The 23,312-nt window shown below is 32.5% G+C and overlaps 1 protein-coding gene across 6 annotated transcripts in view; it reads right to left on the bottom strand.

Moving 5' to 3' along the window:
• LOC124362576 (phospholipid-transporting ATPase IA) overlaps window positions 1-23,312 on the bottom strand; it is a 122,685-nt gene that overhangs the window by 41,250 nt on the left and 58,123 nt on the right. For 5 of the 6 annotated variants that reach the window (XM_046817203.1, XM_046817207.1, XM_046817209.1 and 2 more), the window contains 6 exons: window positions 13,706-13,944; window positions 13,005-13,103; window positions 7,836-7,996; window positions 6,558-6,755; window positions 5,160-5,434; window positions 2,653-2,762 (listed from right to left, as the gene is read on the bottom strand). In XM_046817203.1, the coding sequence (XP_046673159.1) occupies window positions 2,653-2,762; window positions 5,160-5,434; window positions 6,558-6,755; window positions 7,836-7,996; window positions 13,005-13,103; window positions 13,706-13,944 (1,082 nt within the window). Of the gene's footprint in view, window positions 1-2,652; window positions 2,763-5,159; window positions 5,435-6,557; window positions 6,756-7,835; window positions 7,997-13,004; window positions 13,104-13,705; window positions 13,945-22,584; window positions 22,775-23,312 lie in introns of those variants that run through there. The other variant, XM_046817205.1, reaches the window with a different exon arrangement.

Genomic DNA, 23,312 nt, shown 5'->3' with positions numbered 1-23,312 from the left:
AGACAAATGTAATGTCTTAAATGCTCTTGAAGTTTAGTCAAAACACAGAGAGTTTTTTTAATAATTATTTATCAAAAAAGAATATTAAAAAGATTAGAAAAATAGATTAGATTGAAAAACCAATTTAATTTTACCAACATGAATACAATTTATCCATCAAGATCTCCAGTTTCACAACAGACATATTGTTTGTTCTGTAAGCTTTAACTTATAGCACAGATAGCTGTTTGTGTTAATAAGTATATAAATTTTTAATTCTGTGTTTTATTTGAAGATTTATTTGTAGTGGTCACTTTTGGATTAAATTGACAGTTGATTAAGTATTCTATCCAAAAACGACCGTAAGATATTGTCACAATTTACATGTTTTGGAGATCTTTAATATGCCAAATGGCTTGTTTTATGTAGTTAACAAATATTAACATTGATATGCGATTTTAACTACAAAAATGAAACCATTTGGCTGATTCTATTTTACGCTGTAGTCCGATGTACAGCGCAGTGATCTCTAAAACATGTAACTTGTGAAGTTTCTCAGTTCTTTTTGGATTTAACAGAGGTAAGAATACCTAATTAATTGTCTGGTTTTTATATACAATATGTAACAACTTTGTTGTTTAAATTAAGACATTTTGGCAATAATTCATATAAATTAGATTCTGCTTTATCCAGACTTGTAGAAAACTTGAGACTGAAACATACTCGTACATATTCCAACTAAGATTTGCTACATTGTAAAGTCTTGCATTTTTGATTTGCAAATAACATAGCTTGCAGTGTAATGGGCATTCAAGAATTTGAAAATGAATGCAGTTTCATTTTCTAATGTTATAAAACTTATTAAGTACATTTATTTCTTAAATGTTTTTTTAAGAAGTCATGCACAAGCCATAATTTTGACACCAGAATTGCCCATATGTTTGATTTACAATTCCAAGCCTATTTTAGTTAATTTTCAAGAGTTTATTTGGACTCCAGTACATTATATAGTATGTCCTTTTATGTCAGTTTGAAATGGAGAACTTGATGATATTTTATATATATATATATATATATATATATATATATATATATATATATATATATATATATATATATATAAAATAACCTTACATACACAAAAATGTATATGTAAAAATTATTTGAACAGTACAAAATGTACTATGCACAATACAAATTCATAGCATCTTAAAACAACAAAACTATTCTAACTATATGTCTACAGAAAATTCAATGGCATAAATCACAATGCACAGCCTGCAGAATGAGTATGTTATCTATTCCTCTTTCAAACTATAATAAATGCTTTGTGAAACAAATTAATCAAATTATATGATTTGCTAGAATTTTATTTCACTTATATTGAGTTGATGGACATTGTGGGATTACATATAAAAGCTGTCAGAAATATATTATTTTAACGTAAAAACTCTCGTCATAACTTGATGAAAAAGAACCTTGTGTTCAGGAAGAACTTCTTCCCCCCCCTAGTGAACCCTTCTAGTGATCAAACCTCATGACTCAATCAATACTTTAAACTATTCGAGAAATTCAAATTCAAACAATAATTTTTCCACAGTTATATAGAAACATGAGTCTGACAAATTAAACATTATGTTTCAACTAATACATTACATCTAGACTACAAAGGACACTCTGGAATCAAACATTAACCGTCATGATTCATTGTTAACTAGTTTGGCAAAAGGAAGATTTCAATTTCCGCTATGTTGCTGGACTGGATGTGGTGAAACAGGATGATTCCAATAATTTATGACGGGGAAAGCCTTAGGAAATCTCCGCGATAGATACTCCAAAACAAATTTGTTAAGATTCAGTGGACTCGAAATTCAGCTTTGACACATCACTACTCTCCAGCTTCTCTGAGGCATTAAATAATCTGTAAAACGCATAAAAAAGTAATTTGAGGGACAAAAAATGATGAAAACCAGAGTTTGGTGATAAAACATTCCACTTATAGTATTGGTGTGGGTTGTATTCATATGAAAACATAACAGAGTTTCACTGTATTGTAAAGTAAACTTTATTTTATTTTCAGTAATGAAACCTTAGTATAATTAACATTTTTGGCATGTGTGGTGGTCATTATTTTCTAAGTATTTCATTTTTATATTGATGTTGGAGATATTGGATATGTCTATAAAATATATTTCAATTAACAACAAATCAACAAAATTTTTAAAAGTACATCTTTTTTAAAATTAAAAACATAGATGGTGCAAAGCCTTATTTGGTGTAGAAATATTTATCCACGCATGTTTATAATTATAATATTACACAACTTTTTAGCTATTCAGAATTACCGCCCATACAAATTTTAAGAGGAAATTACAGAAAGCAAAGTCTTACTCCTGTTTTAAACAATTTTTATCAGAATAAGTCACCCTCCACCGCAAACAAAATATATGGTCAGAAAAATATATTAACCAAGCAATATTTAAAGCAAGAGAATTGACAGACCAAATAAACCAATAGAGTGCAATTGATTAATTTGCGGAAGCGACAAAATATAAAAAATGTGCCTTTTAGTCTTAACATATGTGAATTGTCAGAAGTGAGAAAATTAAAGGAAGGTGCACTTGCTCACAATGAGTGCCGGAACACAAACTCTATGTTATGTTGCTACTTTACCTGTACAAACCTTACAACTTCCAGGGTTACTTGAAGTGAGATCGGTATCAAATTGTTGTAAAGAATTATGAAGGTCAGCAAATTATATCCAAAGTTAACATTTAGAACATCTGAAAACAAATAAATATGTCAATATAAACAATGACTCTTAATTACTTAAGTAGAGGGGTTTCTTTTGGTGGATAGTAACAGAACAATATGAACAGAACAATTATATCAATAGTTTTAAATGCTGGTCACAAAGAGGAATTGGAATCAATTCCGTATTCCACACTCTGTACAGAACTCAAAATCGAATCAACAATGTTTTGAAAAGATTTAAAAAAAAATTAAAGTTAAATAAACCAGAATCAAATTCAGAATTGACATTTTTTAAGTTAAAAGTACAACACATTCTTCTGGAAAAAAAACCTATCTCTAATTTTGTTGTAAAGCAATATTTCTCTTACAATATTGCTCTGGCCTAATACAAATTATTTTCTTAACAGACTTTATGAGCTAATGCAGTTTGATAAACAATAAATAATATGGTTGTACTCATCATTCTATAAAAAAATTCAAGGAGTTAATCATAAATTCTAGTTTTCAAACTTTGAATAAACTTACAATTTAAAAAACTATAATATCACAATACGTCTTCCTCCTACAATTTGTAAAGAGGAGTAGAGTAAGTAAAAAGAAGTAATGTGAGTCCTTTGTAGTCTAATCTCTATTCACATAGTTTTGAAATAGGATTTGGAATGCTTTCATATAAGTTTATAATTCAAGTGGGCATTACAATGCAGCCAAATAGCCATTATCACATTAGTTCAAAATATTGGCCACGATTATAAATCCCTCAGAATGTTCTCATACATGATAAATATATTTTATTTTTTTATTGAAGTTTGAAATTCACTGTAGAGGGCTACTATAATAAATATACTAGTAAAATAAGTAACACAGTACCCTTTCATAAAAGCTGACACATGTTTCGGCAACTATGCCATGGTCACAGTAACATTTTAACCACAAAATAAACTATAAACAAATAAAAACAATAACATGTGTGGTGATAAATGGATAAACTAAAATCTTTGTTCGTAAATTTTACTTTCAGGATTACTTTCTCTTAACTTATATATTTGTTTAAAACTGGATTTTTTGTATTTACTTCCATTGTATTTAACAATCTTTTAATATAATTTAAATAAATGTGTAATTCTTCTTCAAAATTGTGTTTTCCCCTTTTTTCTAAAACTCAATAATTTCCACATTTTCCTCCATACTTTTATAATTAATTGTGATCTATTTGTAAAAGATGATCACAAAACTAGATTTCATACTGACTGTGTTGCTTTATTTTTATTTTAATACTTGTATGTGTTTTTTTTAAATTGTAACCTGAAATTTTGACTTCTATGGCCTATGCAATAATTTTGACAATCATTAAAATTTATTTGATAAACTCCAGAATTTCGTATGTATCATATATACATGTACTAATAAAAGGCTCAAAATGTTGAATAATCAGGTGGAACATAAGTGGCTTGAAATACAGAAAACCCCTTATATGCAAAACTTCCCATATCTGGAACTGTTTCTGGGAAACATTCATAATCAGTTCTTTAAATAAACATATTTATATTACATAGTGCAGAATAATGCTTTTAGCATGAATAGTAGCATGTAATATTGTGTAAATAGAACTATTTGTGCACCAATAGACTATGGTGGAGTAAAAGGGGTAGAGAGGTGATAGACCTTAAACATCAGGTGTCTGTCAGATTGTGACATTGTTCCTCTATCCTACTTTCCCTATTTTGCTGTACATAATATATTTAGTAATTTAACTGTTTGAGAGGAAGTAATTGGAATTCTGCTTTGATTTTTACAGGTTTTCTTATTGCTTTTAGGGTTTGTTTTTGTTACTGAAAAATTTAATGATAGAACATGATGCCTTAACTTGGTTGAAAATAATTGAAGAAAGTTGTGACAATGGAGGAAATATTACATGCAATAAACTATTTAGGTATGGGGGAAATGACAGAAAAGTTGTGTCTGAACCAAGTGTAGTAACAAATAGTATAAGTGATTCAAAAATACCTCATGAAATATTAGAATAATTGTACTCTAAGCATGCTAATATCAACTATTGAAATGAAAAGCTGTAAAATGATGAAGAAGGATGTACACGCCAAGGTGATCGATGCACCATATTTCTTCTGGCTTACTGTGTTGGTAAACAGTGCCATCATGCCTTATTATTACTGCTTTGTTTTGGGTCTAAATTTACTCTCAGATCCTTACTCGGATTGCCTGGTATCATATTAGTCCGGATATTGGAAGTTTAACTGTAACTTGTAATACACATTGTAATTACAGTGAAGCAAAATCAAAGCCATCGCGGATAATTTCAGCATAAACTGCAAGACAAGTAATGCCGCCTCACATAGTAATTTTTCAATGGCTATGTCCACTGAAAACCTTACTCAGGGCTGTAAACAATTAAATGTGAGGCACCTCACCTTCCATGCCGATGTACTTATGGGTGGTGTGGGTGTGGTTCCAAAACTCGTTGCAGATGGCAGACACCAGGCAGAGAACAATGAGCAGGATAAACAGCATCAGTACTTGAGTGTTGGTCTGCTTATCGACGGTTGAGCGCTTCAGCGGTGCACTCGTTGCGTTCTTCATCAGCTTGGTCTCATGACCCGTGTAGATAACCACGCCAAACACCCAACTAGTGTTGCGTAACATTGCTCCACGCAACAGGATACGATCAGGTCCCAATGGAACAGCTCTAAAAGAGAAGTGTAAGGTATAACACTGAATCTCCATTCATTACACTAGATAAAATTAGTTGAAAACTATTTACTTTTTTCAGCACTTAATCCATTTGCAAGTCTTGTTAAAATAAGAATAACTTCTCTACAGAGCCATGTTTTGTAAAAATAAAAACTATTTCACACAAGTTAAGAGACATCTTTAGAAATTTTAAAACAATATAATAAATTTTAAAATATATGCAATTCAATTTAAAATGATAGATTGACTTACAGCTTATTTTACAACGGTTGTAAAGCACGGTTAATGATGCTGTAAACACATATCAACAATAAAAATTTTGCCTTGCATTACAACAGTGGAAAGCTTACACCTATTTTATTTTTTGGCAGATTTTTAGATTTTTCTTTAAAATTTTGTTAAACTTATTAGTTTTTATGTTATTAAACTTATAAACTTCAACCATCTGCCATCTTGCAATAAAAACTGTTCTCTTTATTTGAGAGTACAAGACAAACATTTGTACATAATTTGAGTTTTTAATATCTACCTGTATCTGAAATAAAAATAAAAACTAAAAAACACATACATGCAGAGAGACATTAAACGAAAAGAGATAGACCATTGGTTGCATTTAGTTTTTAGATCCTCTTAGTCTATGAAAAATATGCTAAGTTTATGTGGAGAGTTTGGTTACACCCTGTATACCTCTCTTTTGCAACATTAAATAGCCTAACTCATAACTATTTGAAGATTCTCTATGATAATTGTTTCAAAAGTACATTACAAGTATGATCAATCTTTCTGTTTTTGTTTTACATGCTTTTAGCCATCCATGTACCTCATAATGCATTGTAAACATTACTAGAAAATTAAATGTAATGTTTAAAGAAAATGTCAACATTAAGAATAAAAATTCTAGTTCTGAAGAGTTTCAGTTTGTGAAGTTGAATTCTTGCGAAAATCAGATTAATTTTTACATCACAAATAGTTTAATAAACATACATAAGCAATCGGTTATAGTGTTAGAAGTACTTTATCATATAACCTATCTCTGAAACTATACTTTTTATGTTGCAATAACAAATTAAAGTTACTCTGAACTGAAAACAAAACTTGTAATGAATGAGCATACTCACTGTTTTCCTCGTTGGCGCAAGTTGCCACTGAACTCATACAAGTGTCTGTTGGGCAGTTCACATTCCACAGTTCCAGAGAACAGCTCCAGATCCTTGGTCTCGAGTAGACCGGCAGCCTCTGGTAGTCCCTGTCTGATCTTAAGGTTGGTCTCTCCGTCCAAGTTCATTGTTTCTATGTAGCACATTGCTTGGGGTTCACTGTAACATTGGTGTTGTAGCACAATATAGGAATATACACAATATTCTGAAATTCCTTTATCAAAATAAATAACTAACTTATTTATCAGTACCCAATTAAGTCTGTGAACAAACAAAAATATTTACAAATTTGAGTTGAAAGCAAGATATTGAAACAAGAAAAGAATTAATTTTCTAGACTGAGCCTGTTTTATCTAACTGTTGCTAGATGAGAAATATTGAAATGTTATGGAGTAATATTAAACATAACGTATTTATAGTATAAAGTGGTCTTGATAAAAAAAGTTATATACTGCTACATTAAATTATTTTTGATACAGGAACTGTATCAAGATTGCTTGTATTGATATATAGATATCAGAATACACATAGAACTTTATCCATACTACAATATTGTGATATTCACTTTCCTGCACAAACCCTCTGACTATACTGAGGTGATCCAATCCATAGCACGGACTTTTGAGAAACTTTTTTTGTCTCTGACATCGGTTTAACATTAGAGGTCCAAAAAAGGCAAAAAAGTAGATCAAAAGGATAACAGAGATTATTATGGAAAATTGTTGTTAATATTAATGTTTGCAATAAAATGACTATATAGCAGATGTATATTATTAAGGTAAAATCTTAAAAGTAGAGCCTGTTTTATCAGACCCATAGATAGATATTAAATGTTTGTTTACTCTTTTATTAAATGTCTCTGTAGTTTGTAATAAGAGACTATCCCTAAGTATATTATATACTAAAGGTTAAAATTTTTAACATGCTATTTGGTACATGTCAATAAAAACCAGAGCCAATGACCATCTTTTTATAATGAGAAAATAAGACATTTTCCAATTTCTCAGTTTAATAGTAGAAAATAATTATTAATACATGTGAAAAATTCAAAATTAATCAATGCAAATACTACTTATCTTGAATATGAGTTTGTCTCTATCAAATACAAAAACCTGTTTTCTCTATATTATTTACTCTGGTCTCAACTAATCTGTCCCTGAGTCGACTGCACAAGAAATATCATAACATAAGATTATAGAACCGTTAAGGAAGCTGAACACTTTTGAACCCAGAAATTACCTAGTAGATAAGACTAGAAGGTCAGCAGGAAAGAACGTGTTGTTGTGAACTTTGACAATGTCACCGACGACGATGTGCCTCCACTCCACCCATTGCCAGTGTCCGGCCCGCAACACTTCCACCTCTCTGTGGTTGATCTCATCGTCTGCTCGGTGCCGTTTCTACATTAGAAAACTCTACTTCAAATATGCATTAGGTAGATTTCAACTATTCTATACACTATTAAAAACTTCACTGTGGCTGTATTCTGAGTGGCTTTGAGTAATTCTCACCGTGCCACAGTCAATGTGTTAACGTATAATACTCTTTTCAAAGTTTCTCGTAATGCTACAGAGACATTAAAATTTAATATTTATGGTGGTGTGTTTTAATGTTAACTGTTTTCATACAAATATGGTAATTTTCTACTACGGTACTTTTATTGTTTAATAGTAGAAGTTCTTAGTATAATTCTTTTACTAGCGGCTTTTTACAAAGTTTTCCGATGAATAACTGAGACATTACCCATTCTGAATACTTAATGTATGTTTTGAATAAGCATATTACTAATTGAGTAGTGAACTGGAAATATCAATGACAAAAGTATTATTTTACTCTTTATGTCTTTAATAACAAACTCATCTGGTTCAAAAATTGTAATTTAGATAGAGTATTATTCTATTATAAATAGTTAATCAAACATGATGCCCAGTATGGATCTTTCAGATTAACAGTAAGTAAAGATGGAAATGAGAATTTAAAACATAAAAACACAATAATAGGGAAAAAACCATGATTACAGCATTGCAAAAATTTAAAAAAATCACACAATGATTCAGTCTATATTGACATATAGATCAGAAGCTAGAGTCATTGAAAAAATATGTCACAACACTCCTTGCAACCAAAATGATATACTGGAGAGGCAGTGCCAGTTTAACTTATAATAGACTTCACAGTTCAAAAACAAGTGGTATGGATACCTGAGGAGAATGAATGACAAAAGAGTACTACTAAAGGTTTTGAACAGGATACCAGCACAGAGAAATAACAAGGAAGGCCAAGAAACAACCTTTACAACATCACATGGAAATAGAACAGCGATCTGCACAGCCCTTCTGCTAAGCTAATCATAAATATCTGCTGCTAAAAGAAGTACACTGTTAAGTGAAAGTAGTGAGCCTATTAGGGTTTCCACTGGACTTACCCACAATGGCCTGTTATATCCAGTTATATCTATTTATCAGTTGATTCAAGCTACAGTCGTTGTTGCAGTCATATCCAGTCACTAAAAGTTACAGGCTTTAAAAGATATTAAAAGTTCTTTATGTTCAGCTATTTCATTTAGTGAGCGTGAAAGAATTACACTTTTAATTATGTGTGGCTGGGATGATAATGTAAGACCATATGCAGAAGTTAGATAAATAATACTTTTCCTGATAGGAATCCTATTTAAAAATCCACAGCATAATACACAGTTGCTTGCTTTTTAGAAACTAGTAGTGTTAAGGATCGTGTCAGACCTGGACAACCAACTACTGTAACAGATGAAGATGGCTCATTTGACATTCTTCATCAGTCTTTTATTAAAAGTCCAAATGAATCAGTTATATCTGTCTCACAATCCCATGGAAAATCTCGTGAATAAGTTTGCAATGTTTTAAAAAGTCTAGTTTCAAAGCATACCGTATTACCCTGTTGCAGCAACTGAGTGAAGACGATTTTGATCATCGGATGGAGTTCTGTTAAATTATTATAAATAGAATTGATTAAAGCCAAATACTTTTGGACATTATATATTCTCAGATAAGTTAACTTTTATGTTGAATGGCCATGTTAACGGGATAATGTTAACCCACACTTAATGTTAGAGTACCACACACAACATCCCAAAATATCAACTTGTGAGCAGGTAAAATGTAATTTAATTATAGGACCATTTTTCATTGATGGAAACTAAAATCTAACATGTATTAATATACACTCCAAAATGAGATAATTTCTGTTCTACATGCTAGTCTTGCGCCGACTTCCAAACATGTATTTTCGAACAACACAGACCACTGCCACATTATGGTGTTCAAGTGAGGCAATACAAATATACAATATTCCCATACCTGTAGATTGGAAGACATGGAGCAATTAAATGGACGGCTTGTTTCCCTGACCTAACTTCGCTTGACTACTTTTTATGGGGCTATCTCAAAGACAATGTTTATCACCCTACAAATCTGATCCAACTCAGGCATAGGATAGCACAGAAAGCTCAAGCTATCCCATGAGAATACATTCAAAATGCAGTAGCAGCTTTTATAACCAGTTAGCACATTGCCAGATGGGCGGAGGGGAACATTTTGAACACCTACTTTGAAATTAGTCATTTCTTATGTACAATGTATCAAAAAATTTTTTAACTTTAAACAGCAATTTCTTCTGACTGGATCAACCTTCTGAAGTCTGGTTTGCGGCATTGTTTTCAGTTTAACTAGACTTACAAACCTATATTCCTTCAAAATAAATTCCTCCTGCAAAAACACACTTGCCCCAATGTTCATAGAGCTATTCAAAACAATTTTGTAAATTATTATGTGAAAGATCTTTAATTGTTCTCGTTGCCATTTCCTCAGCATTTGTAAATTGTTTTCCCTCCGATGATGTTTTCAACCACAGGAACAGGAAGAAATCAGTTGATGCTGTGTCAGGCAAGTAGGGTGGATGTTCTAGCATGGTAACACTGTTATGGGTTAGATAATAAATTATGCAATAACAAAGACTGATGTGCAGGGGCGATGTCATGAAGCAACTGTTTCCCACCCATTTTTCAGGGTGTTTCCTCCTGATGGCACCTCTCAAGCACGTAGGAATTTCCATTTAAAGGTCTTTGGTCACTACTTGTCTGTCTGGAATGAATAAAACTTCTGTATTAAAAAATTTAGTTCAGCATTAACTTTTCCCTCATTTTTGTCCAAGTCAAATTTTTCTTTCCTTGGAGATGTTTTCATTTTGGAGATAGAGGACTAACTTTTTTTAGGATCATAGAGAAAATACCATGTTTCATCACCACATAAGTTTTTTCAAAAAATCTGGAACTACATAGACCATATTAATAACTCAACAGCCATTAACATTCGATTTATCTTTGCTGAAGCATTTATCTTGGTCATCAGTAAGCATTTTTTGAACCATTTGCAAAGAAATTCAATGCATGTTCAAAAGATCTTGAAGTACCCTGTGGACACTTTACTGTACTCACTCAAGATTTTCATCACTGATTGCAGTTGAAGGTCATTCCACTATGAGGGTCATCTTTAATGCTAACCACGAAAACATTCTTCATTGCTTCGTCTCCATAAGCATGAATTAACAACTCAAGTCTCATTAGTAACTTTTGAAGCAAAACATAGAATTTAATGATTGATCGTTGTTTACTAATTGCCATTTTTTATATCAAGAAGGATAAATTGCAGATACATGAAAACACTCTCTAGAAGTAAACAATGGCAACTGAGCTAACAAATTACCCACCGGCGAGCAATTGGTGTATATTTAAAGCGATTGCAGGAACTTTCTGACTCTATCTCATGTATAAATATATATTTGTATCCAGAAGACAAACATGACTGATCAATTATTTTTTTAAAGCACATTATTGAAAGGACAATAGAATATCATACATTTTCCATTGTTATATGTTAAAAAACGTTTCAAGTACTGGAGTCTGTCCTCCAGAAATGAGTTGTTGGTTATGACACCTGAAAAATAGATGAAGTTCAGTTCTCAAAAAGTTGTGTTTAATTTTTGTAACATATGGCAATGCCAAATGTTTGAAGTCCTTTTGTCTAAAGGATCGAATTACATCTGCAAGTACTGACTGTCGGTTACTTACCTTCCCAAAGACAATCCACCGTTCTTTCAATCACTTGCATTCAGCCTAACAAAATTTGCTACTGTGAATATTTTAATGTAATCTATCTAGTCTAAAACTATACTACACACTGAAATTTAAAAATATATAGATATATATATATATAAATAAGATGGTCCCGAAAGCAAAACAATGTACACGATTCCAAAATTCATATACAAGGCATGTTTTTTTATTTAAGTTATTATTATTAAAATGTTTGAATAAATGAGGTAACAATTACTATTTGTTTGTAAACAATAAATACAGTCTCATCATTTGAACATAAAAGTCAGTAGATATAAAATTAAATACAAAATTTAACCACCAAGGTAGTTAAAAATATATGACAATTTGGTTTTAATTATTTATTTACTTCATTTACCTTAACCTACAAGTACCTGATGATGAATTCATTGAATTTGAAATGTACATTGTACAAAATAAAATTTATCAAAATGTGTTAAAAGGTGTATTATTGTATATTATATATCAAACACTTTTCAAGGCTACATCTCTAATATAAACGTCAGTATTTTAATAAAACTTTACATAAGGCAATCATCACAGCTTTTAAATTCCATTGTAAGACAGAAGTCTGCTGCTTCATTAACCAATTAACTAACTAAAGCGGAACAGCAATTTCTATATAATTATTGTGGTGCCGACTGGTTAGATGTTTTTACAAGTGCAAGAAAAAGTGGACACTGCATGCTAGGGAAAACCTACATAGAAATTGATGAAGATGTCTGGTAACAACCTTCCTTATCAGACAATGATAGATAATCATCTACTTTGCTCTCCATAATGGATATTTGTACTGATATCTTTAAATGTTCTAGCCAATTTTCTTACCACTACTTCACTCATAATATTATATATTTACATTTCACTAATCATTCTATGACTATTGACTTCTTTTGTTGAACTATTTGAATTCAGAAAATGAATTACAAGGCACACACAACTAATACAAGGCACTGAATCCAAATCGGTGGAATTTCCAATTGCCAGAGGCATTTTTAATAACACAAAAAAACTTTTTAAACTTTCACATGGAAAAAAATGCTTCCATGGAGGTGCACTGGCTAGCCTGTAGGCAGAGTCGCTTCTATGATCAGCAACTATAATGCTGCAATAGAAATATTTAAAAACAGTACATATTTAAAATCATGCCTCATAAATGATTGTACATCTAGTATCAAAAACATTGTAGCCGTATACATTTTGTGTGCCATCTAAGCAATTTTACACATTATGTTTAAGTAAATACAAAGAGTACTCACAAAATCTTCTACAATCTCCTTTAACGCAGACACTAGAAGGATGAAGATAAGAGGAACTAAAGTTGTATAACGCCCTGTAGGTGAAACATCAGGTATTTGCTGAAAATGACCAAAAAAGGAAATTTTAAATACATCTGTAAATGTTCATGAAGTGAAAAAAATTAACATACATTTTTTGTATCTGTCTTGCTAATTGGATTATTGAAAATAAAATACACAAAGAATATTGAAAATAAAATACACAAAGAATATTGAAAATATTAGTAACTAAACACTACTAATGTCATAAAATCTTGCAAATCCTGTTTTAAAATTTCAACATAATAAAATTGGCATTTGTATACTTTTTAAACTTGGCAAGTATATAAACTTGATTTATCATATAAATCAACCATGACCAATTTTTTTATATCAAGTTCATATCAGATGAGGACATGACATTTTTCATGATCTTATTCGTACACTATCAATGTATCAATTTGAGAATTGTCTCTTCAGGAGTTCAATAGGCACAACTGTACTGTAGGAAATCAACATTCATTACAGAAATGTAAAAATGTAAAAACAGCATCATTTCTAGGTTTATAATGGTATTCATGAGTACCTGTTGTATGAAAATGCAATCTATTTCAGTTATAAGTAAACTACTAAAAACATTTGTTATTATATTGTAATTTGAAAATACACTAAAAAAAATTCACCTGCATCAAAGCGACAAAGAGGAAAAAACAATTGGCGTAACGTCGAAACTGTTCAAACAAAAAGCTAGGCACAAATGACACAACACTGTATTTGGCCGTGGATATCTGGTTAGTGCAGAATTTGGCGGGCTGAGGCCGATTGATGAAGATGACTCGGTAGTCGGGCTGCCCGCCGCCAACCACGCCACAGTCCACCGCGTCCATCTCACCCACCAGGTTACTGCGGTCCTCAGGCTCATCTGTAACAAGCACAACCTGCCATCAGTGTACAATCAGTTATCGGGATTAAAACTATCCATCAGTGCTTGCCGAGCCGTCAATAGGTTGAGATGAGAAGTGCTTTGTTTGGTGCTTAAAAGATGAAAAAAGAGCAGAATGAAATACTGAATCGTTACAATTTGATAAAAATATGAAGGAATTGTTATATTTTTACACATACCCAGACACAACAGATCAGAACTGTTGTTAATCCAACTCATGTATGAGAGAGATAACTTATTAATGTTTCATACAAAACCATGGGAACATTCCAGATTAGTAATCAGTTTCGATAACTATCAGTCTATTAATATTTTGATTGATATGCGTAGTGTATGAAGCATTAACAAAATTCATTCATGTGGATTCACAGAGCCTTACACTTTTTATAACTCTAAAATATTCAAGAAAACAACCTAACAAATGAGAGTTAAATGTACAAGCAATTTGAAAATTGCAAGGTTCGAAAGAGTTATTGTCTAAGGGTTACAGATAACAATTGATAAATCTTTTCATAGACCATATGTTTAGCTATATACTTTTATAACCAACAGCCAGACACAACTAATAGTTTCCTCAGTGACATCAGAGATAATGAAAATGAAGGCCATCACCTTCAGCAAAATAGCCCACATCTATGCCATTGGCTTACACTTGTTTAACTGTTTTCATACTATTTTGTATGAAATAGTAAAAATCACTGCAAATCAGTTCAAAACAGAAATTTCACAAGTATCAGTTGAGGATAAACTTCGAAACAGTAAACAAAACTAATACTGATGAAAGACTCTCTATCAGTCTAGCTATACTAAATAACAAATGGTTTGACGGATGACATCATCCAGTTATATTATGATACACTAGATGTCTGTATTACGGCTTAAATAAAAAAAATTCTGCTTATGAATGCTATAGTAAACTCATGCAATTAAATGCCTCCATGACTCTGAACCATCTCCTTGAACCATTATAGAATTACAAAAACAAATCATTAGTTTTCTTTCCTATTCATGATTTAGAACACAAAATAAATGACGAAGATACGGGAGACACTCAAAACCTGTATAAAACTGAAGGCTCACACTGGAGCCTTATGGTTTTTGTCAGAAAGCCTGAACAAATTTTTATATTTTTGACTCAAGTGGAATCTACAATAAAAGTCATGCTCAAATGATAGCCAATAAGACACATAAATTTCTTGGGGTAGAAACAGAAGTGACCTTTCAAAGTGTAGCAGTCCCACAACAACCAAACCCTGTTGATTGTGGAGTGTACACGATAATTTTCACTGATATAATTTTGCAGTTAGCTATTGACGATAAAACTGGATAGCTTAGACATGTCATGTGGTAGACTACCATGCACAATAAAACAATCTGACATTATGACAAAGCGTGCACAACTGGCATATTTATTACACAATTATACAAACCTACAATTAAAACCCACAGACAACCTCTGATATGATGTTCAAACCCTTTCCGTCTCAGCCACTGCCAGCTTCCTGATTCACAAAAAGCCAGTATGTTATCACAAAACCAAGGCAATGGTGATAGCAGGTTTGATATATTATGATGCATGGAAAAAAGAAAAACATCCTAGGAAAGTGAACCATACGAATTTGCCTGCAGAAGTTCTTGACTTCAACATGTCTAATAGATATAATGTGCTGTCCCATTCAAATCTAGAGCAAACCACAATTAAAAAACACAATGGAAAAAAAAAAAAACAAAACTAGTCTTAAAAGTAAAAATAAAAGACAACTTCATATTTTCTGCTGAACCTTTTCAAGAACAAGTGAAAGTTGAACTATATGCTGATAGTCAGGGCAGAGGGCTCCCAGAAATTGTTGGTTTGTGTAGCAAAGGAAAGGTTTACATGGACGGCTGGTTAAACCCGGAGCTGATATAGTTATGTCTATAATCAAGCTAGCAAGGCACAGCCACGACCCATTTTCCTCCTAGCAGGAACTAATAACCGGTGGACTGGATCCCTCCAAGACATCTATCAAGAAATGGAAATCAAGTTACTGGCTCTTAGTCAGTCGAGACCAGTCTGTATCACAACCATTCCTCCTCGTTTTGATGTGCAATCCAATGATGCCATTCACTATGACATAGCACTTGCTAATAATTACATAAGGGAGCTTGTCTCCAGAATGAACAATGTAGATCTTATTGACTTGGAACTATTCGAAAGACATTGTTTTACAAAGATGGACTGCACTTAAACTATAAGGGAAAAAAGAAGTTAGCATTCAAGATAATTAGTTCAATTAAAATCTAGTTACAAAACAACACGTAACTGTTGATCTGGAGATGGCAGCCTCACTGTAAATAACTTAGAAAATCCATCACATGACAACGTAACCAACTTAGAAACCATAAACATACTTAACTCAAACATGGCAGATGTTATTTAAAAAAACTATAGACACAAGAAAAAAGTGGGGTTCGCTCATAGCATCTCTGCTGATTTCCACGATAAGCACCACATGACAGCTGGAGTGGCAGTCGTCTTTAAAAAGCAGTTTGGGAAACCTAATACTGCCCATTGCATCACTAGACATTTGGCTCTGCAGGATAGTCCGAATGGTGCTTCTGTGTATAGTTTGATAACCAAGAGTAGGTTATTACAACAAACCAAACTGCACAGGAATACAATGCTGCCCTTTTGCTGACTTGGAAGCGAACTTCAAGAGTAGGGAACTGGATCACTTGGTATGTTCCCCAATTGGTTGTGTGCGTGATAGAGTAGATCTGTCACATTTTATATGCAACATAAAAAAATTTCAACGTAAAACCAGGGCTAGAGTCACTATAGTCTCATGTCCTGAAGAGTCTTATCGGACCCTGAGAAATGGTATGTCTCATGAAAATTTCTTAGTACAAATGAATAATCAGATATATGGAAACTCAAGAACTTCTTTCTCATCAGTTATTTTTAATAAAACAGCACAACCAATGATCATGCACCTGCTGACCAAGAAGATAAGGAACAAAAAAACCGTTCTTCACTAAATGTGACACCTCTGGCTCATGTTCAACCAACTGTAGCAGCCTCGAAAACAAGTGCAAAAGTTATAGTGGTTCCAGGTGACCTCACATACAGTGAGGCACTAAAGCAGAGTATGAGTGAATGTGTATCAAGCGTTTCACCAGTTGTAATTAATGTAAATAAAAGTCAAGAAGTTTGTACGGTCAACGAGGAAGACCTGCTTGTAAATAATAGTTTAAGATCTGAATGTTTAGTTGACTCATGTAATGATTCTGACAATGGTACCAAGAAGAATACAATAGGCCACAATCTAGTTTTTTAGATTTGGGAAAAAACCGAGTAAAAATAATGTAGTCCCCTCTAAGAATATTAAGATTAGTATCATTTCCTAAGGAATGTGAAAATGTAAAAATACTTTACCTCAATATTCAAGGTCTCAGTAATAAAGTAACTATTTTGGATAGTTTCCTATCTGATTTAAATAATGCTTATATTGTTTGTCTGACTGAGCATTGGCTATGTTATAACGATATACTGTTTTCTTTTCCAACAGGGTACCATTGTGCTGGAGCTTTCAATAAGGTCCAACCATATTAGAGGGGGGGTTCTGTGGTGTTTGTCCATAACTCTTTGCAGACTAGAGTTTGTGACATAAGTAGATATTGCTCGGAATTACACTTTGAGATTCTGCAACTTTTATCGATGAACTGAATATGATAGTAGTAGCTGTCTATCATTCACACAGCTGGTGACTCCAATATCTTTCTGGATGCATTAGATAACTTACTACTTTTTCTTTCTAACTGGAGGGATTACTCTGTGGTTGGGTCGGTGGTGATTTAAATTACAAATTTGACTTAACCACTAAAAATGGACCTGCCTTTGCACTACAAAATCTTCTAAGACAGCACAACTTCCTTTATCTGAACCGTAATGCCACAAGGGGCAAAAATTGCCTGGATAACGTTTTTATAAATAACAAAAATATTTCGAGTCATGTCTCCTGCAAAATTATGGATTTTCCTTATTCTGATCATAATGGTATCCTAGTAGACATAAATAAATTCCTAAAATATAACAGTGGTCCTCATAGCAGTGTCAATAATTTTAAAACTATTTTTGCCTAAAAAATCATTAGATAGTATTGTAATAACACTAGCCTCATATGACTGGGATAAATTCATGACCCAGCATAAACAATGTGATGCAGTTACATTTTTCAATAATTTCTTTTCAACCATTATAAATGTATTATTTTATTTTAAAAAACTAAAAAAAAATCAAATGGAAAAAATTATAAATATATCAGGAAATGAGTGGTATACCTCAGATTTGTCTGAAATGAAAAAGTAATCTTATATACCTTCATAAAGTTGCAAAACATGATACCAGTTATGGCAAAGTTTTTTAAATCTAAAAAAAAATTACAGACAAGCTATTGCATTAGCAAAGCAAACGCCATAATGAACATTTTATAAATACAAGCAAAAAATAAATGCAAGGCAGCCTGGAAAAATTATTAATAGCAACAACTGTTTTTCCAATGCCAGTGATGATAAGCCTGGCATTAGTCCTGACGTTTTCAATCACTATTTCATAGACTCTGTTCTCAATATTAAAGCCAACTTAGACAATGCAACAATTTCTGCAGTGATCTGTTAATAAAAAGTAATATCAATAAACCCTCTCAGTCTTTTCAGTGGGCTAAAATAACATCAGATCATATTCTAAATTCAGTTCAAAATATGAAAAAACTCTGACAGCTGTGACGTTTATTGTATGTCTAATAATATGATAAAGCAAATAACCCCTCACATTTTATCTCCATTGACACATTGCTTTAACCTTTGTCTAAAGGATAGTTATTTCCCGAGGAGCTGAAAATTTCAAGAGTTTGTCCGGTTTATAAAAAGGGACTCAAAAATAAACCAGAGAGCTACCGCCCGATATCCATTATTCCGATTCTTGGCAAACTGTTGGAGGCTCTAGTGCATAAGCAAATTAGCAATTATCTCGAAACTAACAATCTTCCTTAGCTCTGTGCAATTTGGATTTAGGAAAAATTGTTCCACTTTTCAAAGCTCTAGATAAATTGTTGCGGGATGTGTCTCTGGCTTTGGAGGATAAGGCCTTTGCTCAAGCCACTATGTGTGACTTGAGCAGGGCTTTTGATTGTGTAAACCATAATGATCTTATAAGGAAGTTAGCATATTACGGTTTTGGTCAAATGCCGATTTTATTTTTTGAGTCTTACCTTAATAACAGAAAACAAAAAGTTTGCATTGAGGAAAGCTGGTCTCATGAAGTAATCGTGAAGTACGGAGTCCCGCAAGGATCCATACTTGGACCTTTGCTGTTTTTGATTTGTATAAATGATCTGCCTGCTTCAATTACAGCTTCAACCATCCTTTATGCAGACGACACTACATTTTTAAATACTAGCAAAGATTTAAGTGAACTTAGTTTAATTTCAAAAAATTCTATTTCAGATGCTTCAAATTGGTTCACAAGCAATGGTTTCTTATTGAATGAATCAAAAACGCACAATATTATTTTCAGTACGAGGACAGTTGACAGTCGTAACTTAAACATTAGTCTCTCAGACAATGTAAAAATTCCTAGGAGTATACATTGATAGAAACATGAACTGGGACTCTCATATTACGTTTATTTCTTCTAAATTGTCAAGAGTAGTTTACCTCCTTAGGCGACTAACCTTTTCTGTTAGCACCGACTATGTCAAAACCGCCTACTTTGCATTTTTTCAATCAATACTTAGATATGGGCTGGTTGCATGGGGCAATGGTAGTAAGATCAATGACATACTGATCCTCCAAAAAAAGGCCATAAGAATTATATCCAAATCATCTAGCTTAGAACACTGTAAACCGCTATTTAGATTACTAAACATTCAAACTGTCATAAACCTGTATCTATTTGATTTAATTCAATATATTTTACAAAATCCAAATTTTAATAAAGCCCATTGGTGATACCCATTCGCACAATACAAGATGCAAGAATTTATCAAAAATAAAATTTAATAGATTAAGTAAAACTTTAAAGAGTCATCAGGTACTTTCCCTGAAGGTATATAACCATCTGTCACATTTAAATCCCAAAGTTTGACAAAACACTTTTCTTAAAGAAATATTATTTATGGCTTTTGGAGAACCCATTCTACTCTATAGAAGAATTTTTTCTCCAATAAGTCTGTTTTGTTTTAATAAGATTGTTATGTTTTCAATACAGACCCATCGATGTAACTACAGTGGTACCATTGTTAATTTACTGTATAGTTCTTTGCATTGCCAAATAATGTAAATTATTAATAAATTACATTAAGTGCATTAATGCTGATATTGTTGATGTAACTGTGTTGAAACTTTTAACTATCTATGTTGGACTTGGCTACCAGAATGTGCTGTATTTAATGACTTTGTCAATGGATCATGAGATTTATATACGACAATAAAGTGATTTTGATTTTGATTTGATTTGTTGGTTTTAACTCAGGCTAAAAATAACCTATGAAAAGTCATAATTTGATATTTTTAATCTTATTGAATTATGCCTGACAAGCAATTTCTCTCTCAAGGTATAATCCTTTTAGTCATTTCACAGAAAACTTGGTAGTGGGCATAAATGATGCGAGTTGGCTTTCAGCTCCCAGACTAAAACAATAATGATGTAACATCAAACTATATTATTTTAATCTTATTGAATTATGCCTGACAAGCAATTTCTTTCTCAAGGTATAATCCTGTTAGTAATTTCACAGAAAACTTGGTAGTGGGCATAAATGATGCGAGTTGGCTTTCAGCTCCCAGACTAAAACAATAATGATGTAACATCACACTATATTATTTTAATGTAAATTACTCATTATTATGCTAAAAAAGTTATTTTTAATATTAATACATTTTTTTAATTAGTAAGCCAACTTTACGATAGATGCAAGAATAAAATCCAGAAAAAGAAACCAGGGATTAGCACTGCTACAATAAAATGAATAACTAACCTGTACCTTCCAGTAAACATGCAAACGGTTTTATTGCATTTTCCACACAAACCACAAAAAAAAGAAAGAAACCTTCAACTGTCATAATCCTTGATGGAAATCGTACAAAGATAGGCTTTGCAGAGGTAGCAAGCAGAGAAGCAAAGTGCCTGTGATACCACAGGGACATGATAATAGTCCTTATACTACTAACTGCTTATGACACAATTTGGCCAGTTTTGTTCCGACAGAATCCATTGTGCCTGAATTGTAATTGTTTCAAAAGTACTTTGCTGTATTCAAGAACGTAGCCAGGAAACAATTGGGGAGAGGGTCCAGAACAACTGATATTTTTACGTAGTGGACAGAGAGAGTAAGGTCCCATTTTGTTCCTTATAAGGTTCTTGACCCATTTCTTTGTTGGGAGTGATCTTTCAGCAGTACATGTAAATAATACTGAATTATTTAAATAATAATAATCGTTTACTAACAAAGGTATTGAAACAATTGAAAATTCGAGACCCCTTGGACCCCCTTGCTAGCTACGTCCCTGACTGTATTTCAAGTTCACATAGGCAACCACTGAATATATTACATGTTCTACACTATTCTTTAGATTTTATAGAATTTATCTTCATACCAATAAATGACAAGATTTATAAAAAACATAGTGCCCACTTAGTCCATGCATGATTATAAAGAACAACAACCCAGAAAACATATAAAATATTAATACAATGTGACAGATTTTAACTTATACATATACTATCTTCTATTATTGATTTTCAAAATATTTATCTGCAGTAAAAGACACTCTGAAAATATGACATAGTTTGTAATATCCCACTAAAAACATAGTGGAAAAATCAATGTTTAATAATTTTATAATCTGAGGCATATGTTACATTAATTTATAACCACGTCCTAATTATTATGCTTGTCGCCTTCAGCATGATCTTTCATATTCCAATTACGTCATTTAGGTATACTACACAAACTTGGGTCAAAACACCAGGGCATCATCTAATCAATGTAAGTAGAAACATACACAAAAGCCGCATTGAAGCGTCAGTAATGGAGCAGGATTATGGCTTCATTCAGGTCACTTGCATGAAGTGACGTGCTGGTCAACAATCATTCTTAACATGCACATCAACATTTAACCAACGTTTACAACCGTGTTTGCCAATATTCTATGAAATTAAATGCACTAGAGTGAACGATAAAGTAGTAAATTAATTTACAAAGAAAGGAGTTACATAACGGCCATACGTTAGCTTATAGTTTTGTAATTTACCACAATACATACAAAACTTAAGGATGATTTTCTAAATTTACCACACTAATAATTCGGTGCTTACATTAATTAATCTAGCGTAAACAAACAGTACATTTATTATCAATCCGTTGCGCATTGCGAAAATTACGTAATTAATATCCTGATTAAGAGATAGATAAAGCATCGACCCTTATTTGGCCTGAAAAGAGGCAATTAAGGCATAGGCATATACTGTTGCAAAGCAAATTACTGCTAGTTAGCTCTGATTGCTAAAATAAGCGAACAAATGCTGTGATGAAATCGAAAAGTAATCGTGAACAGAATCCAACCATATGTTACACTTACCGTCGCTAAAAAAGTAATCTCTTACAAAGGTGTAATACTTGTGGGCAAGTTCGACAGCAGAACTCATGGTTGCCGGTGAGAGAATATGGAGCAAGTGAGTGCTGTAAGTAAGAGTGTAAGAATTGTCCAAGTTACTGGCTTACAGTAGTCGTGCAGTTACAGGTAGTGGCCGCCATGACAGGGACCTGCGCCCTTCGCTCCCGCAGCCCTCGCCACTGCCCTGCGCCCTGCACCCTCTCTCTCTCTCTCTCTGTCTGCCTACAGTTACCACCTATCAATATTACATCACATCATTGACCGCCTTACACTGTACTTGCTACACGTTACCCATTGATAAAAGCCAGATGTTGGTGTACCTCAGGGGTTGCTACTTAGACAGTCATACGTCCACCATTTTATAAATTCAGAGTTTTGATTACACTATACTGTATCCCCCCGATAATAAATAATGAAAATAACTTTAACTTATTCATAAAAATAGTAATTAATTAATTTAAACAGATCAGAAAAACTATACCGTGTTTACGAATTTATTTTCTTATACACTGCTTTTGTAAATTTTTATTAAGTCGAGATTGCATTGATAGGTTTTGAATAAGTCGAGACTGCAGACACACTACGGAATATTTAGATTCTACATTTGATCATCTTTTATCAACCGCTGCATTTCTATCCTTACTCGACATTATTATTCCCTTGTTATGAAAACATGAATACACAGAGTCGGT

This window comes from Homalodisca vitripennis, chromosome 5 (assembly GCF_021130785.1).
Source record: "Homalodisca vitripennis isolate AUS2020 chromosome 5, UT_GWSS_2.1, whole genome shotgun sequence".
NCBI classification, from domain to species: Eukaryota; Metazoa; Arthropoda; class Insecta; order Hemiptera; family Cicadellidae; genus Homalodisca; species Homalodisca vitripennis.
Note: the sequence above shows the minus strand (reverse complement) of the source record. Positions and strands in the feature narration are given on the sequence as shown.